Source organism: Fringilla coelebs (assembly GCF_963513975.1).
Source record: "Fringilla coelebs genome assembly, chromosome: 1".
NCBI classification, from domain to species: Eukaryota; Metazoa; Chordata; class Aves; order Passeriformes; family Fringillidae; genus Fringilla; species Fringilla coelebs.
Genome location: NC_140028.1, coordinates 10364093 through 10386738, shown reverse-complemented (window position 1 = coordinate 10386738; position 22646 = coordinate 10364093). Strand labels below are relative to the sequence as shown.

Here is a 22646-nt window from a genome sequence, read left to right as displayed (position 1 = left end):
GAGAAAGATCCTTGTTTTCTACTCTTACAATTCCTTTGCATGTGTCATGTATTTGGAACATGTACCTGCCATCCCTCCTGTACTGAACTATTTGTTTGCATGGCTTCATGTTGTCATGTGCTCTAAATCAATGTTCTCTCATGCACTACAGACTTTTTCCTTTCATCCTATTTTTATGCAACTCTTTTCAATGCTTTTAATTCACACATCTTTCCCTCTCCCTACTGATCAGGAGCACAGAGATCAACTCAAAGGTACTAAACTATTCTCTTTTGAAACAAACCTAAGGAGAAAGATTATAAGTGATGAGCAAACACTTTCCAAGGCACTGCCAGGATGACTCTGAACATCCACAACTGTCAGTACAATTGAATGAAAACTCAGCAATCCATACCAGTTTTGTACAAGGAAGTCAACCAGATGGAGAGAGGTTTGGTCAGCAGTCCGGACTGCTAAATGAAGTGCTGTTTCACCTGGCTCCTAAACACATGTAAAGAGAAGTTAGATTTCTGTCTTATTTCTGCAGAGGTTGTACATCAGACCTATGAGATACAACTCATTCACTCTTTACAAGTCTTTTAAAAATATTGGGAAATTATGATGAGAACGATAATTGTCTTTTTTATCTCTAAAAGACACCACATGCTTCAAAGGAAAATGGCATCACACTTCCTGACATCACAGCTTTCCTAAACCAAATTTTCACTTTTCCCAGCTGAATGGAACTACCTGAGGAGCCTTTAACCATTTTAGCTACCAGTAACTGAAAGGGATCTTGCCAAGCAATACTGAGTAAGTTTGCAGTACTTGTTGCTTTACAACAGCCTGCTGAGCACCAAGCAAATTCACAACATTATTTCCTACAAAAACAGCATCACAAAAATCAAAGTCCCACATACATTCAAACTCTTACAGATTGGCAGGACAGTTGAAGTTGGAAAGGACCTGTGAAGGTCATGTAGATCAATCTCTCAGCCCAAGCAGGGCCACTGAGGACCAGTTGCTCAGGACCATGTCCAGATGGCTCTGGAATATCTCCAAGGACAGAGATTCCATATCCCTGGGCAGCCTGTGCCAGTGTTTGGTCATTCTCACAATACAAAAAGGTTTCCTGATGTTCAGAGGGCACCTCCTGTGCTCCAGTCTGTGCCAGAGCCTCTGGTCCCATCACGGGGCACCACTGGGCTCCATCTTCTTTCCACCCTCCCTGCAGGTATTTCCATACAATGATGAGATGCCCCTGAGCCTCCTCACAGCTGAACAGTCCCAGATCTCTGAGCACTTCCAGGTGCCCAGACTCCCAGACACATTTGTGGCCCTTCCCTGCATTCTCTCCAGCATGTCCAAGTCACTCTTGTTTGGGGAGCCCAGATCCAAACCCAGCACTGCAGCTGTGGCCTCACCAGTGCTGAGTGGAGAGAAGGATCACTGCCCTTCACATGCAGGCAATGTGTCCCCACTGCCTGGAATGCCACTGTCACCTCTGCCACAAGGGCAGCCTGCTGGCCCATGTTCACCTTGGTGTCCATGAGGACCCCCAGGTCTCTTTAGGCAGAGCTGGGTGGTTCCCAGCACAAAATTGGTGCATGGGGCATTTCCCCCATATACAGAGTTTCTCCTTGTCTAACTTGAATGGAACCATTCTTTATTTTCTATACATATCATATGCATTAATGCATTGAAAAAGAAACAGAAATGCTGTTTATTTCCATTTGAAAATTGCATGAGAAGTTAATGAGATCTCAATTTAGATTACTCCTATTGATCATAAAGGACAATTTAAAAAGCATATTACAGTATATAAACTTAGAATTAAAGTCCTAATTAAAAAACATTATTTTATTAAACATCAGAGAATTTACAGAGGAGAATGCTGCTATAAATGTCCTAACTGCAAACTGCATTTCAATTGGTGCTCATACCTTTCTAGATATCAGAGCCTGAAACAGCTGGGAAGACTGAGGAGCTAATTCTGTGGATGACAAATACAGAAAACTGACCATGCAGTCAGAGAATCTGTAATGTGTTTCCAGGACAAGCACTCTGTGATAGCTCAGGTGCTGAACTTATCCCTTTCACTGGATAGGTTCCCTTCCTTTGCCAGCTTAGCTATTTTCACACAACTTGTTGAAAACATTCTCTGGCTGGGAGAATGAAAACAGTCTCCAGGCTGGGAGAAAACATTGCTGAGCAAGTGGTTACGTGGCATCAGTTAGCTATTATCAATAAAAAGAAGTTACTTTGCTCATGATTAACATTTGCCCATGGCTAATTAAGGTCAACCTGGACTGATTTTTCCAAAAACTGTTACTGATTTCAGAAGGAAGATCAGGTACTCATAACTTGATACACACACAACACAAAAGAATCCAGGTTGAAAGAAACTGTGCTTCTGTAAATGTCTCATCAGTAGCTGTGAAGTCATCAGATTTATTCTTTCCTTGTCTACAGTGAACAGAGACTTGCAGACACACAGTAATGTGTTTTTTCAGCCACTATTTTAAAAGCAGGCATGATACTGAATGTGGTACCAGGTGACCCTGGGCTATCAAATCTGTTCTTTGGGACTTTTCTAAAAGCGACAAACTGCAGAGCAGGTGCTTTTCAGCACACTATAGTGGCACCAAAACAGTGTATAATATCACTACTGCATTTCACACTCCTTCAGACCAACTGATGATGAAAAATAAAGTGTTCTTCTTCCTCCCCACAAGGATGCAACATTTGGGAAAGGAAGAAAAACCCCATCAGTTTTATCTGTCATTTCTTTTGTTTTATCATCTAAAGCAACAGCCCCAGATCCTGGGCATTTTACAAGTACACATGATTTAAAATAGTAATTGTTTACCTGATCAGCTTACCTGTCCAGGCTCCAACAGTGGCTCCATTAGCTCTACCCCCTCTGCATAGACTTGAATTAGTGCAAGCAAATCCCTGGATTTGACAGCCTCAAGTAATTCACTCAGTTTAGCTGCTGCAGATGCACAAGTCTTCCTAGAGAACTTATGATCTACATATTTAGCAGTGATATATTCTTTACGTGCAGTCCTGCGGGGTGTGAAAATAGAGCTTCCTTTAGAAATTTTTAGAAAAATGGGTCAATGATTATAATTTAAAATCACCTTGTCTAACTTGGAAGCTGAGAAGGGAAGAAGAAAACTACCTGATAAAAAGTGTGTTATTTATTGTTATAAGGCATGTCTTGCTTGCAAACAAGCCCCAAACATGGAACATTGTCAATTTTATCCTGTCTTGTTATATACAAAAATTACTCTGACTGTAAAGACTAAGACCAAAGAAAAAGCAGAGCTAGTGTCATTTAGTCCTCTCTGTTTATCATCTGAGGGTTTACTACAAAACTCAAAACCATTCAGGAGTCAAATAATGCACCTTGAAACCCAAACAAAGAGTTTTCTACACAGGGAAGACTGAACTTCTAAGAAGCTCCACAGTGGGAATGAAAACCTCCAGTTCAGCCATCCATGCCTTTCCCTGGCTTGGTTACTGTTTAAGACACCTTACACCACAGACATATTCTACAGAAAACTTAGGAGTTTAAAGAGTCAGTACTTACATATCACTTGATGGACTGGGTTTAGGTGAAGGACTAGGTAAGTTCCCTTCCATAATATCATTAAAACTAGTATTTCCTACATTCTTGGCCAGCTGAGATAAGAAAAAGAATAAATAGAGTGAGGACTTTCAGGGTCTAACAGCAACCTAACAACAGGACTATTAATGTGCATCTTCCACACTATTTATAAAAGATGAAAACACAGGACTGAAAAATTAATGATTACATGCAGATACAGAGCAATTAAAAAGAAAGAAAAGGCTTCTATTATGCCAGAACTTGTACAATAGACTTCACAGTAACAAAATTATTTGCATTTCAAGACAGTCCGCGTTCCAACATGAAACCAGAAAGAGGAACCAGCAGCATGAACAGTGAAATGGTGTTGCGACACTGAGCAGGAAGCTGCTTTGGGAGAGAAGCTCAGTCCTACTGAAGATCACACTTAGTAACATTTGATTTAGATTACTAGTAACTTTGCAAAAAACCCTCTATATTTTATGAAGAGAGAAAGTGATAAAGTTGAACCTATATCCAAATCCAGATCTGCCTTACATTTTCTCTCAATTTTCCTTTACAAAATTTCTGTAACAAGTTTCTTCTTTCAGGCCAAACACAGCTAGTTAGATAAAACTACTGCAACTGTTTCTTTTTGACTTCTTTATATTTTTCCTTTGGTTTTTTTTTTTTTCCCTTTGTTTTTTTTTGGGTACTTCCACATTATATTCCTTTAATAACTTCAATACTACATGATTTCATCCATCAAATTAAGATTCCTCCAATACTTTTCTTTCAGAATTAGCAACAGTAATTGTCCCTCGCCAAGCCAAATTAGCTTCATGTTTTAAATCACATGAGCTTTTAGACTGCTGTGATTTTGGGTGAAGATCAGCTATTGAGAGCAAAATTCTGATGGCACTAATTACAATGGGCGTCAATACTCATTCTGCAACACCTCAGGACATGAAAGGAGAAGTGACAAGAGCACCAATAATATATAATATTATATAACCATGCACCTGTAAAATATCTACAGAAATAGGAATAAAAAATTCTGCAAAAACACATTCCTTGAAAAAGATTAACAGTAACTTGTACATTTTGGTGCTTCCTCCATATATATCAATATTTGACTAAAAAACCCAATATAAATTAAAGAAACTTACCAAGAGTTCAGAGGTTCCTAATTTGTCTAATTCCAAAGACTGGATTCGAGAAATATGGACACCCATTTCTCTGTGTATTCCAGAACACTCAATACAGGTTAAAATGCCCAAATTAGTTGAAAGCCATGTTGGATCTACACAATTGGAAAACAAAGTATTTAACAAAAGTCCAAGAAAAGGTTTGCAATGGTGGTAAGAGATGTATTCTGAAATGATTCCTTATTTAATGTTTCAAAGAATGAAAATAAACTAAGAACATTACATACTTTTCTCCATACTCTAGTTCAAATTTAACCACAAATTGCTACCAATGGAACGCAGTTTTTCAGATTTAGGAACACACCCAAAGGCATTTAACTTAGACTTTTTCATTCATACTGAATGAATGAATTTCAATACATTTCATATTTGTTTTCTGTACAAATTACTTCCTGTTTTTAAAAGTAACAGATCTCCTAAATTTGACAACCTCTGAAGTTTGAAAATTTACTTCTTAAACTTTAAATAGTCCTTTATAAAAGATTAATCATAGTGCTTTCCAGTATGTAAAGCAGCAGCATGTTGTAGAAAATTTGAGGAATGCTGGCTAGTCCAGGAAAAAGAAAACTTTAAAAATACTGTCATGGAGGAGATCTGCATGTAATCTTAGAATAGATTTTATACTACGAATGCTACATAAGAAGCATGACCAGTTTTTAAGGAAAAGAAAAAGCTTCAGACATACTTTGTGCACAAATTAATCACTTCCTTGACTTTAAATAGTAACTGCTGAAGCATTAAGGCAAGAGTTTTAAAGCAGCAAGCTGGAGTACAGAGGTGAAGCTTAAAATTTTACTACAAATTAAAAAATGAATGAGAACTGTAATCTGAAGTTTCTATAGCTTTACAAAATGAAATACTTGAATGAACTGGTTCCAGGATTTGACATAATTATATCCCAGTTTGTAACTGCATCTAGCTATTTCAATTTGGATCAGTTCTGCATCAGCAAGCATCTGCAAGATACACACAAGCTACTCAGTTCCAAATGAGCATCACCTTCTTGAAGTGTCCCTTTGATGAGAAAGCTGCAACAGCTGCCAGCTCCCACAGGTCCCACACCAGCTCAGTCCTGCTGACCAGCTGCCCCTTCTCAAGCTCTGAGTGCCACATACCTGACCTGTAACTCTGCACTTCTGAAGATATTATCTGATAGGATTTCAACTCTGGGTCTCATTCTTTGCACAAGACTATTTATTCCACCTCTGAAAACGATGCTGCAATTCCTGTAGTCTCATGCCAAGATAAAGCCTCAGAGCAAGATCCTGGCCAGGTCAATTTTTCCACAATCATTGTCTAAATATTACTCACTTCTACTTAGTAGCATGCACAGGATCAGTGATGCCAAGCAACTTCCATTCAAGTGCAACAAGCATCTAGACACAGTGCAACAAGAACAGTTCAAACTCCAGAGGGGCTTGAACTGCTGGAAGTAAGCACAGACAACACACAAAAATATTTTAGTGAATTAAATGGAACTAATGAAGGAAAGTCATAGTTGTTCTTTTAAAAACAGGTTGAAGACTGAGAAACATCACTTAGAAAATGCGTTTGCACTCTACAAACACTTTTTGAAGAAATAACTTTGCTCCCAACAAGAAGCTGATGACATGAACAAATGGAGATACCTGGTGAGCCACAATCACAACAGACTTCATTGCCGGGTAATCTCTGAATGTCATCAATAATGGCTTTTGTCAGATCCTCTAAACTGTTTTCACCTGTGCTCTGCTCTCCACGGAATGCCATATTTAACGCTTCTTCTTTGCTGTTAGTCAATACTGATATCCATCTAGCACAAGATAAAGACCTTAATGAAGATCTGCATTTGCAAATACATGTTAATCTATAAACTGTAGAAACCTCACCAGGAACAAAATATTAGTAGGACTACAGGGAACGACTATATTGTGGGAGAGAATGAGGAGGGGGAGAAGCGAGAGATGAAAAGGAAAGATTTGAAAAGAGATAAGTAAGAATGAGAAGAGAGAAATAGTCTTAATTGTAACATCCCTTTGGTGAACAATTTTAAAGCCAAGTTCTCAGGTTCCTCAAATAAGCAGAAGTTATGGAAGACAAAAGGGGCAATTAAACTCCTGCAAATTTAACTACTTTAAAAGGTGCCCAAAATCTTCCTGAAGTCTCCTTCCTGGAGAAAATGATAACCTTTGCTTTCTCCAGTGTGCCTCTTTCTCTTCACAGAGGAAACAGCAAGCACCCTGGTGCATGTGTTGATGTCTAGTTGCCTTTTAAATACAAATTTTTGAGCACTAATCAGAGTCAGACTGTAAAGCCCAAATTAGTGACAACTGCCATGGCAACCAAGAGGTGAAGGAGGACAGGAGAGTAACGGTACCAAGAGCCAAAATGAAACTTTAGTAGCAACAACTGAGTGCAACAAATCAAGACTCTTTAATGGTATCTCAGGCAATACTTCCTCCCCTCCCAATCCCTCTGCAAGTTGTTGCTTACACATAAAGTTTTAATTAAAAACAAACAAAACCCCTTCTCAGCAGCTGCTGTGCTCCATGTGGAAGTAAGGAGGGGAAAGCAGTTCCACTAAGGACCAAGCACATTGCAGATGCAGTGTTGCCAATTAAGAAAAAAGAGCAAGTTAAAAAGAAATCCTCAGAAGTAAAGTGATTTTAGATTATTTTAGATCTACTGCAAATATTTTAATTTTTTTTTTTTAATGCAGAAATGTCATACATTGGCAGTGTCCTCGATGCATTTCATGATTACAATATTCTGCAATCATCGCTTTTCCGAAATATGCAGAACTGGTTATGGTCATCTAAACAAACTAAGAGAACTTCAGATTGAAATTCATAATGTCTCACTGAAATAACAATGAAAAGATTAGCTTCAAAGGATTTCAGAGGGAAATTTATGTGTGCAGTCTTGGAACACAGATTCAGAGCCTGAATTAATATATGGGCATTCCATATTATATACTTCATGCACACTTTAAAAAACTTTTTATGTGCATAAAATAATCTAGGAAGTAGTGCCTAAAATGCTTTAAAATTTTTGAAAATCAGCCTTAAGAATAAAAGAGAAATTGAAAGTCTTGGAGCACAAATTTGCTCCAAAGTTTACATGCTGACAACAATGAAGGTACATAAACCTTTCTCATTACATGAGAAGAACCCACACTAGAGGGCATTCTTCTGCAATATTAATGATGAAATTCAATGTTATTAATAAAATAAGAGGCAATGGTGTCTTGTTTCTAATATTATAACAATGTTTGGTTAAATACAGAGAGTAAAATAATAATTAAACTGAGACAAACAACAATTATTCTGACATTTTTTATAATTTTTTTAGAATTAAAATTTGATTAGTTTGTTAAAAAGGCAGAATTTGAATAAAACTCAACTGAGCAGTAACAATTAAAAATTATTAGATGCAATTAAAACAAACATAACACAACTGAGCCAGCTGTTAGTTGATATAGACTTCCTTATTATGAGTACCTAAACTGTCGGAGCAATCATTATTTTGGTTGTGTTTGCTCAGGGAGAAGGAACCCTCTGTCCAGGACTGGGGCACCCATGAGTGAGAGCAAGAGGCAGCACAGTGGCAGCTCTTCCCCCACAAGCACAAGGACAGACATCTCTGAATGACTGGTGCTGCTTATCAAGAAGTGCCCAGTTGGTCACCAGGCCTTCCTGGCACACTCAAAAATAAACAATGACTTTAGAGTGATAGACAAAATTTCAGTGCTTCTAATAGGAAATAAAACCAGCCTGGAATTTCAAAACAGTCCAACAGGCAGCCTGCTAAACTAAATTTATTTATCTGCCTCTCAAAATAAGGACACTGCTTATTTATTTTTCCCCTACCTTGTTCATGTGTTAAGACAAAAAAACCCAAACAAACCAGCTACTAAACCAACTAATACAGTAAAAATTAATTTATGGCAGAGTACCAAAAACTTATGACTCATAAGAAATAACAATATTTTCTTCTTGACTAAGAAAATTACTGGAATAATTAAGTTCCAGGATGAATGCAGTAATCATGTCTGGCAAGTCAGCTTTGCACTGTAAGAGCCAACATAAAGCTGTGGAAGCCCAGAAAGAAATAGCTGCACAACAAACAATTCTCCAGTCCTTTTATTTCACCCATGACTCCCAAGACTGAGCTGTCAATGCCACTGCCACCCAACACTACCAAACAAGTTAAACACCCTACAAACATCCCCTGTACCTTTACAGTACACATGGAGCAACACAGTCTTTCACTAGAATGTAGATATTTAATGAAGAAAATGAGGTAGCCTTTGCTATCCTCTTCAGTAGTAACGTTATTCCTTGCACTTTTGGGTGTTGAACATTAGACTACATGTGCAACACACATCTGGTGACACAGAAGGAAAAAGCAGTGGTATGTGGTTCTCAGGAAATAATTCTGATGCAGTAGGAAGAAAGACTGTTTAAAAGGAAATAATCTAATTGGAAGCATGCATTAAATGAAGCAAGCTCCTGGATTCTGAAGTACAAATCTCAAGAGATGTGCTTTGCCATTTATTTCTAGGCCTCAGAAGAAAAAATGTACTGCCTATAGATATTTTCTATGTGTCATATGGAGATCTTCTATCTACTTATTATGTTTACTTTCAAGGAAGAAGTAGGAGCAAGAGGAAAAGAAGCAACTGCAGAACAGGATTGACAGGGAAGATTTGAGAACAATTCAAAAATATTTCATTTGAATCCTAATAATCTGATGGACAATATCATCCCACACAAACCAGGTACTGGCAGGATGAACAATGTAATTGGGGTTTTGGTTAGTTGGGTTTGGTTTAGTTTCAGTTTTAACATCACTAGGTTTTAAAGGAGCTCTGTAGTGTGACACAAAATAGTTTACATTTACAGATTCATAACAGCAGAAAAAAAGACACAGTAGGCACTACTTATGCATTAGCTAAGAAAATTATTTCCACTGATTTTATGCGTGATTTTACACATCTCTATTGGCAAAATAGACTTGAAAAAAATGTGAACACTCTTACGCTACGTATTCCTGCTCATCTTCTGCTTGAAAGTGGTAAGTTCTGTTATCTGAAAGAAAGAAATACATCTTTTCACGTGGCACATGATAAAAGTCAATGTGTCTACATAGTGGGTACTAAAAGCTATTTGGCAGCTAAAGCCTTCAAGAGCAATTTCTCTTAAAATGCATCATTAATCCTTGATTCACAGCTATAGGTAACAATTAAAAAAAAAAAGGAAGATGAAACTGTAAATTTTGATTCACACCAATTTTATGTGTTTTAAAAGTCTTAAGTTTTGAAATAATAAAGAAAAATAAACACGTGGATCAAATTTTACCCTTTCAGAAGTCAAAACTGAAATATAATTAGGAGAAGAGGGAAAAATTAATTTGTTCCTTTTATATAGTTTTTCTCTTCAGTTGAGTCAAGAAAATTGTTTTACAAACAACAGATGAAGACTTAAAGTGGCTATTATCTCCCACAATCAAAGGTTTCCTAGACTGTCCTTTTCAATATAGAATGTTGGAACTGTTTCTTGGTTATTAGTCTGTATGTGAAGTCTGAAAACACTAAGTTGACTCATCTAAAGAGTTTTTAAAACCAGACTGGATACAAACACCTACTGTACAAGACCAAAATAGGAAGAAGGGGAACCACAGGAACTTTATTGCTGAGAGGAAAAGGCACTACCAGTTTTCAAACAAAGAGAAAAATATTTTAATGTAGGAAAAAAGAGAAAGAAATTAGGTCTCCTTGTCTTCCTCATTCCCTCAAATAGCACTCAAAAAGCAGAACAATGACTAAAAAGCAGGATAAAGCCAAAGGTCTTTCCCCTTTCCTGGTGGATACAGATAACACATGCTCCACAAAGCTGTTAAACATCTCTCTCAACTTAAGGAGCAGCACATATATTGCATTTCAAGGCTTGTCACAAACAAACAGTATTTAAGCCACATCTACACAGAGAAAGGTTCTACATCCATTTGCTCATCATCAGAAATAGAGTCTCTGAACAGTCATAGGCCTGGATACAGACCTGAACTTCAAGCTCTAACCTTGTGCTCTACTCAAAGCATCTTGCAATGACATTTTCAGAAACCCCAATAACACAAGATGGTACTAAAGCTGCTACATACGTGATATCAGATCAAAGGACTTCTTATCTTCAGCATTTGGCTTCACCTGGCAGGTCAATAAATTCAGTTTAGCTGGTTGCCTGTTGGACTAAAAAGAAAATTTATTTTATTTTAAAAATTTATTGATTTAGGATTATTTTCCCTTTCTGGGAGTGGGAATGTATGATATTACTTAAAGCTTGGCCATGCACTCATATCCATCCTCAAAAAGCTGGAGACCAGCATCACCTGGTGGGATTTGGTCTCTCAAAAGGGACACATTGCTAAATCTAAACAAAATTAAAATCTTCATGATCTCACTTTATCTGAGAGGGATGAAAAGAAAAACCTTAAATTTACAATATGCTAATGTTAATAGTTTTTAATTGCATTTATTCAACAAGGGCAAAACTACAATGCAGTTTTTCATTACAGCATGCCCATGTTCCAAGTTTCCTCCCATTTTAAATAAAATATATCAAAGACATAATCCTAAAACTTTAAAATGGAAGTAGAAAGCTGACGATCTGGAGTTTCACAACTCAGGATTAATACCAATAGCAATATTCTGTGCTGTAATTAAATCACTTAAGACATGGTAACTAAATGTCTCTTTAAAGAATTTGGGGTTTATACAGGAGTAAGCTTTAGAAATTGAGGGCTGTCAGGGGAATTTGGGGCAAAGGGGGAAAAGAGGTGAGGAAATGGGACAATCTCCTTTAACAAGAGCAACTCCTGTGCTTGTTTCCAACAAGTTTGTGTTACACTTCAGCACTGTTTTACAGTGTTACACAGTTTTAGCACTGTCTCCCCCATGATCACCTTGGTGCTACCTCATGACTGAGCATTCCTAGGAAAATTCTGCAGATATGTGCCCAATTCCAAGAACTCACTGTGGACAAAAATTCCCAGCATTCCAAACTTTTAATTGAAAGCACTCAAAATACTAAACACATTCACTCATCGGTCAGACTCTAACCTAATATCAAATACTTCCCAAGTTCCTAAATTATGTGGCTCACATATATGCCATGACAATCCTTAAAGCAAATCCTTCCAAAGTATTGAGATGTCTGTTCAATACGTTTGCCATTTTCTCATTAAATTACTGATAAATTCATTTCATAAGCTAGAGTTTCACAAAACTTCAACAGTCAGAAGCTGCAGTAACATCCTTTTTGCAACAGCATATTAGCAACAACAGATTCACCAGGAAAGGATAATGCTACTTATTGTTTTCATCTAAAGGTATAAAAATAACTTACCGTTGCATGTGAGATGGTAAGAATTCCATTTTTAACAGTGCACTTCCTTCTTTGCCATACTTTCCTTAACCTACATAAGAATATCATATCAATTTTAGTAACTAGATGTGACTTCAAAACTCGTAAATATCATTATCATTTTGGGACAATTAGCTTTAAAAAACAAACAGATGCAGTCAAAATTTTACTAAATACTTCATCAAAAGAAACTTGGAGATTTGTGAAAAATCTTAATCATCTTTTAGAGAATTATAAAGACAATAGCTTTCTTTTAACTATGACTAGTTTTTTATGCTTGCTTGTCATACTTTTCATACTTGCTACATTAAATTGAGTTCTGTGTTCAGGCTTGAACTTTGGAACTCACAAGTACTTGTGGCAGGTGCATTAGGGGAATATGCTGGAAGCACCCACAGTAGAAAGCTATCAAAATTAGAGCCTGAACATAGCAGAAGATTTCACTATTATGTGCTACCAGAACATACCCATCACTCTTCTTTAAAAGATAACCTTTCTTCTCACTGCCATATTCCTTATTCCCCTGAAGCTGATGCATACTGTACCCTCCTTGCCTGCTCTGTGAATCCTGGAAAAGGAAAACACAACATTAACATTCTCCTGATGTGCACAGTAAACTTTCCCAACCTTTAAGCCTATTTTATTTTTTCTTCTCTACAACATCACAAATTCATAAGGATTAAAAAAGGAAAACTCCTACTGCATGTTTTGCATTCATAGGAGAGCTTGTGTTTACAACACGTAATCTTGAACTAGATGCATGTTCAAGATTTAATTAATACATTAGGCCTTTGAGGCAAAAAAACATCTCAAAACAAAGACTTTGAGAATACAGATATTTAATATTGCAAAATCTTATAAGCAAAAGGCAAAGATATAAAAAAGAAAACAACAGAATATAGCATGCATCTATATATAGAAACACATGTATAAAGAAAGACAAATTATAATAATTTTTTTTCAAATAAAATATATTTATAATTCATGAGTTTTAGTGGATGAAGTCAGCTGAAATAACTTTTGGCCTGATCTAGTGAAACAATTAAGTGAAATGGATTAACTTGTTACAAGCACATCAGAAAAAAAATCCCCCAAATTCATTAAAACATAGACTTACTCTCCTAGACTTCGATCACGAAAGGCAAAAGCAATAGAGGAAAGAGAAAGCAAATAATTTGAAACAAGAATTATTATTCATTTAAAAAAAAATGTTCCTTGAACATAAATTTCATAGCCCCCATTGTTAAAACAATGTTTCCCCTTTCTAAAGACACTAACAGAGAGAAGGCACTGGTGTTTTGTCTCATCCAGTAACTAAATACCGTAACAAAATTCCAGGCAACCTGGCACATTTGACATCAGCTTCACAAAACAACTACGAGGACTGCAGGATCAAATTTTAATACATCTTCCAATCTTTGTAATCTTTAAATCGCCTAATATTATAGTTATATTGTGTCCTCCACAACAGGAGCTAGTTCTGAATTTCCATTGAAAAAAGATCAGGTCCAAAGTTAACTTTTAATTTTTGCAAGTATATGCAAAAAGCTGTATTTAAGGGCACATCAATTTGTTTTTGAATATAGCTGTGAAACAATAACCTGCAAAACATCCCACCAAAAAAATAAAAAAAATTGAAAAGAATGGGAAGTTCAATTATTCCCTTCTCAATAAGCTTTCCTCTCTAAAGCAGAGTTTCTTACTACCACAAGCCATATATATTGAAGATTACTCCCTCTTGGTTTATCCAGAGCATTTACAATTGATTTGCATTTTGTAACAAGTTTGCCACAGAGTTTACAAGAAGTGCTTTGGTAAAACTGGCAGTTGTGACTGGAAGAAGCACAGAGGCTCCTGCAAGCTGGGTGCTGCCAGCAGTGCTCACACCACCACATTCAGCAGCTTGTTTTTTAAAAGCAAATTTCAAATCCCCATGGGAATTAGGGAATTAATCCTGCTGGTATTAGCACAGGAAAGACCATAATGAGATATAGTTCTTGTTGCAAGTAGTACATGAGATGGAGATTTGGGGAAATAAATCAAAATATAAAGAAATAATTGATGAAACAGACACAAAACATGATTCCAAAAATTAGCTATATTCACTTTAATGCTGTTAAGTTACCTTTGCAGCAATAATTAATAGACAAAAAGAGGGAACAGAAGCCTGTATTAGAGGCTCAGTTTCTTTTAAAATTGAAGCTTAGGATACGAGCATTTTGTAACACACCAGATCAGATGCTTTACACAATTAAAAGTACACTAGTATTCACAGAAATACTTCTTCCAAAAGCCATAAACCACAATAATTTTCCAAAATTTGATAACGCTTGCACAAGGTAGCAGAATGTGCCCCAGCTTGACATGAGGAGAGCACAACAGTGGCTACAAGAGACACTGCCTGTGACAGGGCCAATGTCAATGGTACTTCCTGCAATGCAGCTGCAGCACTGGCACTGCTACCCAGCCCAGGATTCAAACATGCTCAAGATGTGCTTCTCCAGGAAGCAGGGAATTGCAGTAATTACAGTAATACTTTTCTCACTGATGAAAGGACAGGTAATGCCACAAAAATGTGCAAGGTCATTAGAGATGCCCATAATGCTAAATAAACACCTTGAACAAGTGCGACAGTGGAAAAGGAGCTGCATTATGAGACCTCAAGAATGTCAGGATGTCTCACTTCTCTCACAGCAGCTCCAAAGAGGTTAAAAGTGGCAGAATATACAATTTGGACAGGAATCACTAGTTTCAATTTCCTTCCCTCCATCAAAAAAACTGTTTATTATCAACAACTAGGGCCTTGATTTTATTATTTCAAACTGCTTCCCTGCCAAAGCAATGTTTAATAAGAATATTTCTCATTTTTTACAAATCCCCTGGAGAAAATCCCATTCATTTACTGTTCTTCAATAATTCCATTAATCCATCAATTTTCCATCAATGAGATTATAGTGCACTAATATAAGTGGGGAAATGTATACCTAATCATAATCCACCAGGCCATCTGTCACAATAATGAAGCCCAGCTTTATGTACTTGAAGATTTGGATACACACAGTGATGGAAGCTGACTGGTGAAAACTCAGGCCACATCAGGCTTTGCTGTCTCTTAACCAAGGAGTAATGAATGCTGACATGCTGCTTCAGGAGTAAACACTGAATACCTAAGTAATACATTGTTTTATCAAGCTCCTCAATTTCTGCCGGCATCGTTACACTCTCACTCATGTCATGTAGCAGAATCTCATGACTGAAAGTCCTCATGTTGATTTTGAGACAGAAACTTGAACATCAATGTGATCAAATGGTTCTTTTATCAAAAAAAGCAGCTTGTTTCATTACAGCATTTCTCCATTTCTCTCCTGTGGTTTCCCTGGATATCTGAGAATCACAATACTGCTCCTTTTTCTTCTAAGACACAACTTCAATTCTCTTCAAAACAAAGACTTTCTTTTTTACATTTATAACTTTATATACATATATTACACATATATACACATACACAGAGTTTTTCAAGAGTCCTAGAATTTCTCCAGACTGTAGTTACAATCAGAACAGTTGCACAGTTTATTTTGGTGATGCCTGTGAAGGTTCTTTATTTCAACATATATTCAAGTTTCAAAATTTGACTTCACATTTAAATTTACTTATATATTTACTTATAAATTTACTTATAAATTTACTTATGTATTTTAGATGAGGGTTTTTTACTCTATATATATTTTTACTGTACATCCAGGAAATAGGTAACCAAAAATCCAAACATTATATTTCACTTGTTACTCTGCCTCATAACAATCTATAAGCAATTTTGAAACTTGACTTGTATGAACTGCATCATATGCAGCCATGAATGCACAATACATTGCTGAAGAACATCCACCCATTTGTCCTGCTTTATTTCCAAGAACTGGCTGATTGTCAAGAAGCATGAACTCAACAACATATGCAGCACCCAGGAGAGCAGATGTTTTTCCTTGCTTCCCAAATCAGCTTGTAGAAGAAAAGATACATGAGAGGAGAGAAAGTCTTGCTGCTCTGTGTGTTGGGAACCAATTCCCGATGAAGAATGAGCAGGAAATATGCTCAGAGTGATTTATATAATGGGGAGATGACAAATGTAATGCTTGTATAGAAAGCTCTGTAAGTGCCATGGAAGAGATCTGGTAAGTCCATGTGCACATTGGAGATGGAAGGGAAAAAAAAAAACAAATTGAGAATCAGGAAAGACTGCAAAGTGTGAGCTAAGGGAAAACTGAGTACTAGACAGAGCTGACAGCTTTTACAGTAAATTGGGGTCTATTCAAAGGTGCCCTATCAAAGAGATTGAGATCTATTCAAAGGTACTTCTGTCAGCATTTGTGCCATGAAAGAAATTGTAAAAAACATGTAGAGTGCATTGTAAGTCTGTGCTGTCCTTCTGAATGGTGGGATTAGAGATGCAGGAAGAGGAACAGCCTCCTGGCCAAGGTTTGTTTGCTATATGATGTACACCAATGTCATGCAAGCATGTGTAAGCAAGCATTCATAAGGAAAAAAACCAGCACTGCAAGGAATTACTCATCCATCACTCCTTATCAACTGGGACTCCATATTAGTTAATTTACTAACTTCGAGCCACACATCTACACACAGTGGCCATGATCACAATGGGCTATCTACAGAATTATGTGACAGCCCATGAAAATATTTGCATCTATTATTTGTCCTGTTTTTCAAAAGTTTCAAAAGAATTCCAGGAAATTAAAAGATTTTTTAGCTTTACAGCACAGAAGGAAGATTAATGAAAACTACTTTGAAGAGTATATTTATTATTACGTACACTGGAAAATCAAGGCAGCTTTTGAACAGAGAGGTTGTGTACAAAAAATTCCTGGAGTTTCCTGGAAGAATCAGCAAGTAAATGATGACTGAGGCAGTGTACCTGGACTTTCAATGGGCACTTCTTCCCACTTTCAATTCTTCCTTATGAAAGGGAAAGAATCAACATTGCCACAGGACAGGAGGATAAGTCCTCAGGTGACCTAACAGCTTAAAAGCATGAAAGGGCCCGATGAGTGTCACAGAAAGTTGTGCCAGCACATATGGTGTCTAACACAAACAATATGGAAAAGGGTGAACAGTAAACTGTCAACTTTTGTTAGATGCTATTAAATTATTCAGGATACCCAAGAAAGGCTCACTGAAGAATTTCTCAGGAACTCAAAAACAGTGAGTAGCTTGACAACAAATGACAGGTGAAGATCAGCATAAAAAAATGCCAAGTGATGCAGAGTGAAGAATAAGATCTGTGAGCTCACCATGAAGATTCAGAAACAGGATGATATGGTTACAGCTTTACAGATGACCAAACTTACACACCTCCTCTGGCCAAAAAGCAAATCAATGTAAGGTTTGATATGGAAAAATGGAAAAAAAAAAAAAGAATAAAAAAGTATCTAGTGAGGATATCATAAATTCACACACACACACTCAGATCCTGAAAAGGGTAAGTAGATCTAAAAGTTCAAAACAAATAAAAGCAGAAAGATTTTTCCAAACAAGATGCAGCCATGGTGGGAAAAGCACAGCTGTAACATAAGCTGATGATTTACACTTCTTCAAAAAGCAACTGCAACAAATTCAATGACTTCCAAGCCAGTCAAGCTACTAATGGGAGGGTATTCTGGGGAATATTCTTTGTACATAAAATGGAAACAGAAAATGAATGTAAAAACATTGTTTGTTGATATGTAATTGAGCATTGTAAATATCAGTTTTGCTATGATGTTGAAAGTCCAACTCTTCTCAGCCAATAACTGCACAAATTTAACATTAATTAAACCAATTTCTGAATATAAAAGTCACAAATTTAGATTATCTCCAAGAATAACATGTCTAAATTATTTACCTCCTTCTGATCAAGCTGCAGAGAAGATTTTATCAAATCTCTAAGAGCTGTAAGTTGTTTCTTTTCTTCATCTTGTGTCTGCTTTATCTATAGAAAGAGATTGCCATTATATGCTTGCTGGATGCAACCTTTATTTTAATGTTTTATGCATTTTAATATACCATTCATTCTTATATCTTCACTGTCTATGCATTTACTGCTTGAAAAGCAAATTAAAATGAATGTATAACTTGACATGCACTGTTTATTCTGTTATATTGTCATGGCTTACTATAGCTAATGCAACTAAATTATCCTCTGAAATATTAAAATAAGTCAAATAAATTTGACAAATTACCCAATGAATGAAAAGGCTTTTTAATTTAGCAACAAATTAAATTAGCAAATGGGATTACTGTAATTCTGATTATGGAATACAAAAACACTTGGGTGACAAGTGATCTTTGATTCCGTGTTATTGCTTTTCTTCAATAAATATCACAATTAATTCATTTTAAAACCCTGGCGCTATCATTAAGTAGTTTGGTTTAAAAAGTGAAAATGGTACTAAAATGAATGCTAATAATATAAGCTGATTCCAATATTCACACTTAAAAGTAGTTTTATCTTAATGTATGATTGAATTAATAGTAGAATGAAAGCTACTTTTCCTAATAGCTCTAAAAATTGCATATGAAGTTTAACAGACAAGAGGTCTTTTCTTCACCTAGCCATGTTGAGTTTCAAGTAACACACTTTTCATTTATAAGATGTAAATTAAATATACATCCTTTTAGTTATATTTAAAATGTACTTATATAAACAAAATATTTTAATTTTCAGATATAAAGTTACTTGTAAGTAAACTTACATTATATAAGTCAGCAGCCAACTTTTCAATATATTGTTTAAGTTTATCAGCTGTTTTCAAGCCATCTTGGAAGAAACTGGAATGAAAAATAACTTTGATTTATCAGGAATGCATAGAGTTCACAACATAAAGTGGATTGTCTTGTGTAGAAAAACAGCAAAACCAATAAAACATATCCAGCTTCTTCCATGGTCAAAACTGAAGAAAATAATTAAACAAGTAAAAACCCCAACAAAAAAACCCTTCCTAGTAGTTTCGAGTATGTTTCAACAGTGGAGATACACCACTGTGACTTTAACAAATATCAAATTAGAGAGAATACAGCCAACATGTTTCTCCTACAGTAACTTCCAAAATCTTTTTTCTGTATTTAACTTAAGCTCTTGTGTTTGCCTTTGTGGTTCTAATGATGACAAGGTTGTATTTCACCAGTTTTACCTCAAGGATATCCAAAGAAATTACTGGCTTTCATAGTGGTTTTAAAATTTACACCAAAATTAAAAACTATTAATTAGAATAACCACAATATTTATAAAAATGCATTCTAGATCTATGCCTCAGGAAATAAAATTAATTTTTGTATACAACAAAGGGTTCTCCTTCGGCCTCTTTCTCCATCACTGCCAAGCCCCCCAAACTCACTCTCCTGGAAGTCTACAGACTCAGAAGAGGAAGATTCAGACACCTGGCACAGCACATGAAAAAAGCCCTGATGCATTCAAACAAAGGGAAACAAAAACTTGTGCAAAAAAAGAAAATAGCAACTAAAGCTTAAAGCATTGCAGCACTTACTTGCATTGTGCATGGTAATATTTAATAAGGTTCTGCAGAAGGTCCACACCTTTTTTTGTCTTGATTTCATTAACCTTAATAAGATACTGTATAGAAAATGGACAACATGTTGACAATCATGTATCACAAACTTCAACAGTTTTCAAACAATAAAACATCATTTTCTCAATGAATTAAACTCTGTGTTTAACTTGGATGCTGAGCCATAAAACACAAGTCCACCACTTCTAAACTAACTTTAAAACAGGTAACAGTTTATCTGGCCACTCCATAAAATTTAAACACCCCAAAACCTAAAGCAAATTCAAGAAAAAAGTTTCATCCTTTACAGTTGTCTAAAGATTTCCCTTTTTAATGCTACTGCAATCATTACTGAAATATTCTGACACTACAAACACTGTGAAATTTAAATAATCTCCACTAAAATGTAATAAAAAGAACTATTAATATAAAAAATCAGCTTTATGGAACTAAATGTACCACTAACATTTATCACTTTATTAGAAATTTTTGAAGGCTTCAGAAAGCATATTGGAAGAAAGATATCAAAATATTGCTAAACCATAAACCTGATAAAATAAGAAATATTTCCACACTGTATTTTCAGCCCAAGAACCTTCCCATAGTAATCCAAAAACAAAGAAAAGGAATAAAAAAAACCAAAAAGAAGCCAGGTTTTGTACAAGAGTTGCTAAAATAATTATCTTTATATTGCTGTACTGTGTCACATGAAAATAATTTCCTCCCTCCACCCCCATTAAGCGACAAAATGTTTCACCACCTTCAAGAAAGACCCACAAAGTCTGTTAATAATAAGTTCTGGTGTTGCAATTAAAAACTGAACTTTGTTTCTTACTTCACACATCTGCAGCTGAAAGAGCCTCCTCTCCTTCTCCATTTCCTCGGCTATCTCAGCTCCCGTTATCTCCGTTCTTATCATCCCGTGCTGCTTCGCATGTTCTCGTTTCTCCTTTTCAATCTTTGTACTGAAATTTTAGTCAGAAAACATTTTAGAGAATCCCTTCTGCTAAAATGTGCTCTGGCATTATTTGGGGAAAAAGTAATAATTAGGAAGTATCAAAGAAGACATTCTGAAGATTAGCTCCTCTACCAAATCATGTATATTTTAAGTCTCCAGAAGCTATTGAGCTGTGAAACTGCCCGTCTTTTAACTGTATTCTCTAGACTGTGTGTTACTTGGGGGGGAAAAAATTATATCTTAATAATAACAATAACAATATTAATAATACTGCTAATAATAATAATTCATTTAAAAAATCCCAACACCACAAAAAACAAAGCCAAGTGGGAGACAAATACTTACAATTTGGTTTCATAATCTTTCCAGGCTTTGTCAAAAGGCTTTTTGAGGTCCTTAGGAAACAGAAAATTGTCTTAGAACAATTTTAAACTTTTTCTTTGTATTTATCAAGTAATAAATAGCAACAAAAATACTGTTTTCTTCAAAACTTTTCAGAAAGCAGTTGGAAAAAAATACTGGGTTTGAATCTTGTAAAATATTGCTTTTCTGAGCACACTAAAACAGCAATTTACAATGAAATTTTCATTATTTTATTGCAGTCATGCCATTTTTGTTTTTTGCACTAAATACAAATTATTAATAAATGCCAGCATAAGAAATACTCTCATGAGTGAAAGGAAAACAGTCACTAGACAGATGAACATGAAACAAAAATTTAGTTTACAACACTTACCCCTTTAACACCTTTTAAGTCTCCTTTTAAGAGAGAATCCAAAGTGAAAATAACATTGTGGCTTAAACCCTGGAGCTAAAAACAGAAACATTATATTCAAAAGGATTTATTATAATCTTATCAAACTACTGCCAACAATTCTTTGAACTTCACTAATGAAGTTGCAACCACCTCACATTTATAAATTCGTAGCAAATTCAAGTCTGGGAAGAATTAATAAACATTTACTTGCATGAGCCATAGAAACATCATAATTAACGTTTACTTAAACAAGGTGACATAGACCCAGAGTTTTAGAAATAGTATGTAAGCAAAGTTCTGAAAGCACTTCAAGGCAATATTCATCCTCTTGAAGCAAGTATTTGGGTACAAATTTGACTACAGCCTCCTGAGTAAAAAGGACCTGCTGTGCCCCAGGCAGGGAACACACAAAGCACATGTTAATTCAACCACGAACAGAAGGAGCAAACAGGGGCACCAGCTCTCTGAATACTCCCCCCTTTTTGGGAACACTGTTCCTTTTCTTGTCCATTGTGTACATCTGACATCCCCTAAACTCTCCTGAATTTAAACTTCACCCCACTGAGTTCATGCCTGTTTGATTATGGACAAGACTATCAAAACAACCACTCAAACAGGTTCTCCAGATCTAGCGTTCCACTCAAACTCCTCATATATTCTAAAGACACCGTAGCCTTTTTATTTTTCCAGGTGTATCCATTAAAGATAATCAACTCAAACAAATAATTTTGGCTTGAAATGAATGAACAGTAGCCAGTGAGTATGTCAGCTATAGAAAAAAAACCAAAAACCCCAAAGCTAAATAGCAGTGTGTCACTCCAATACAGTAAGCATTTGCAATCATTTATTACATCATTGAAGACTTGATAAGACAATAGCCCCAATGAACTGGAAAAAAATCTGATAAAGCAAAACAGTCTCACATATAGAACAAAAAAAAAGGGAAAAAACCCCTTAACACATGGAAACACGTAAGAGAATTTAGTGAGGATTGTGAACAAAAGATAATTTGCCTGCAAAGATTAGCTGAGGACATTTACAGGAAAGAGAGGTAGAGAAAAACAGGCTTTAAACACTTGGAAAAAGGCAAGAATCATGCAAATTTTCAAAAGAAATAATCTGTAACTGCTACAAATGTTCTGCGAAGTTCTCATCTAGATCAACGTAAAGATATTGACACACTCATTTTTGTATAC

The 22646-nt window shown here is 35.9% G+C and overlaps 1 protein-coding gene across 1 annotated transcript in view; it reads right to left on the bottom strand.

Moving 5' to 3' along the window:
* The window catches only part of ASAP1 (ArfGAP with SH3 domain, ankyrin repeat and PH domain 1), a 141921-nt gene that overhangs the window by 34322 nt on the left and 84953 nt on the right, over positions 1–22646 (bottom strand). Inside the window, 15 exon segments of the mRNA XM_084222200.1 lie at positions 395–480; positions 2862–3048; positions 3575–3666; positions 4741–4874; positions 6408–6571; positions 9800–9848; positions 10918–11005; positions 12162–12231; positions 12647–12747; positions 18073–18159; positions 18923–18998; positions 19715–19800; positions 20571–20700; positions 21039–21088; positions 21430–21504. Coding sequence (XP_084078326.1) covers positions 395–480; positions 2862–3048; positions 3575–3666; positions 4741–4874; positions 6408–6571; positions 9800–9848; positions 10918–11005; positions 12162–12231; positions 12647–12747; positions 18073–18159; positions 18923–18998; positions 19715–19800; positions 20571–20700; positions 21039–21088; positions 21430–21504 — 1475 coding nt within the window.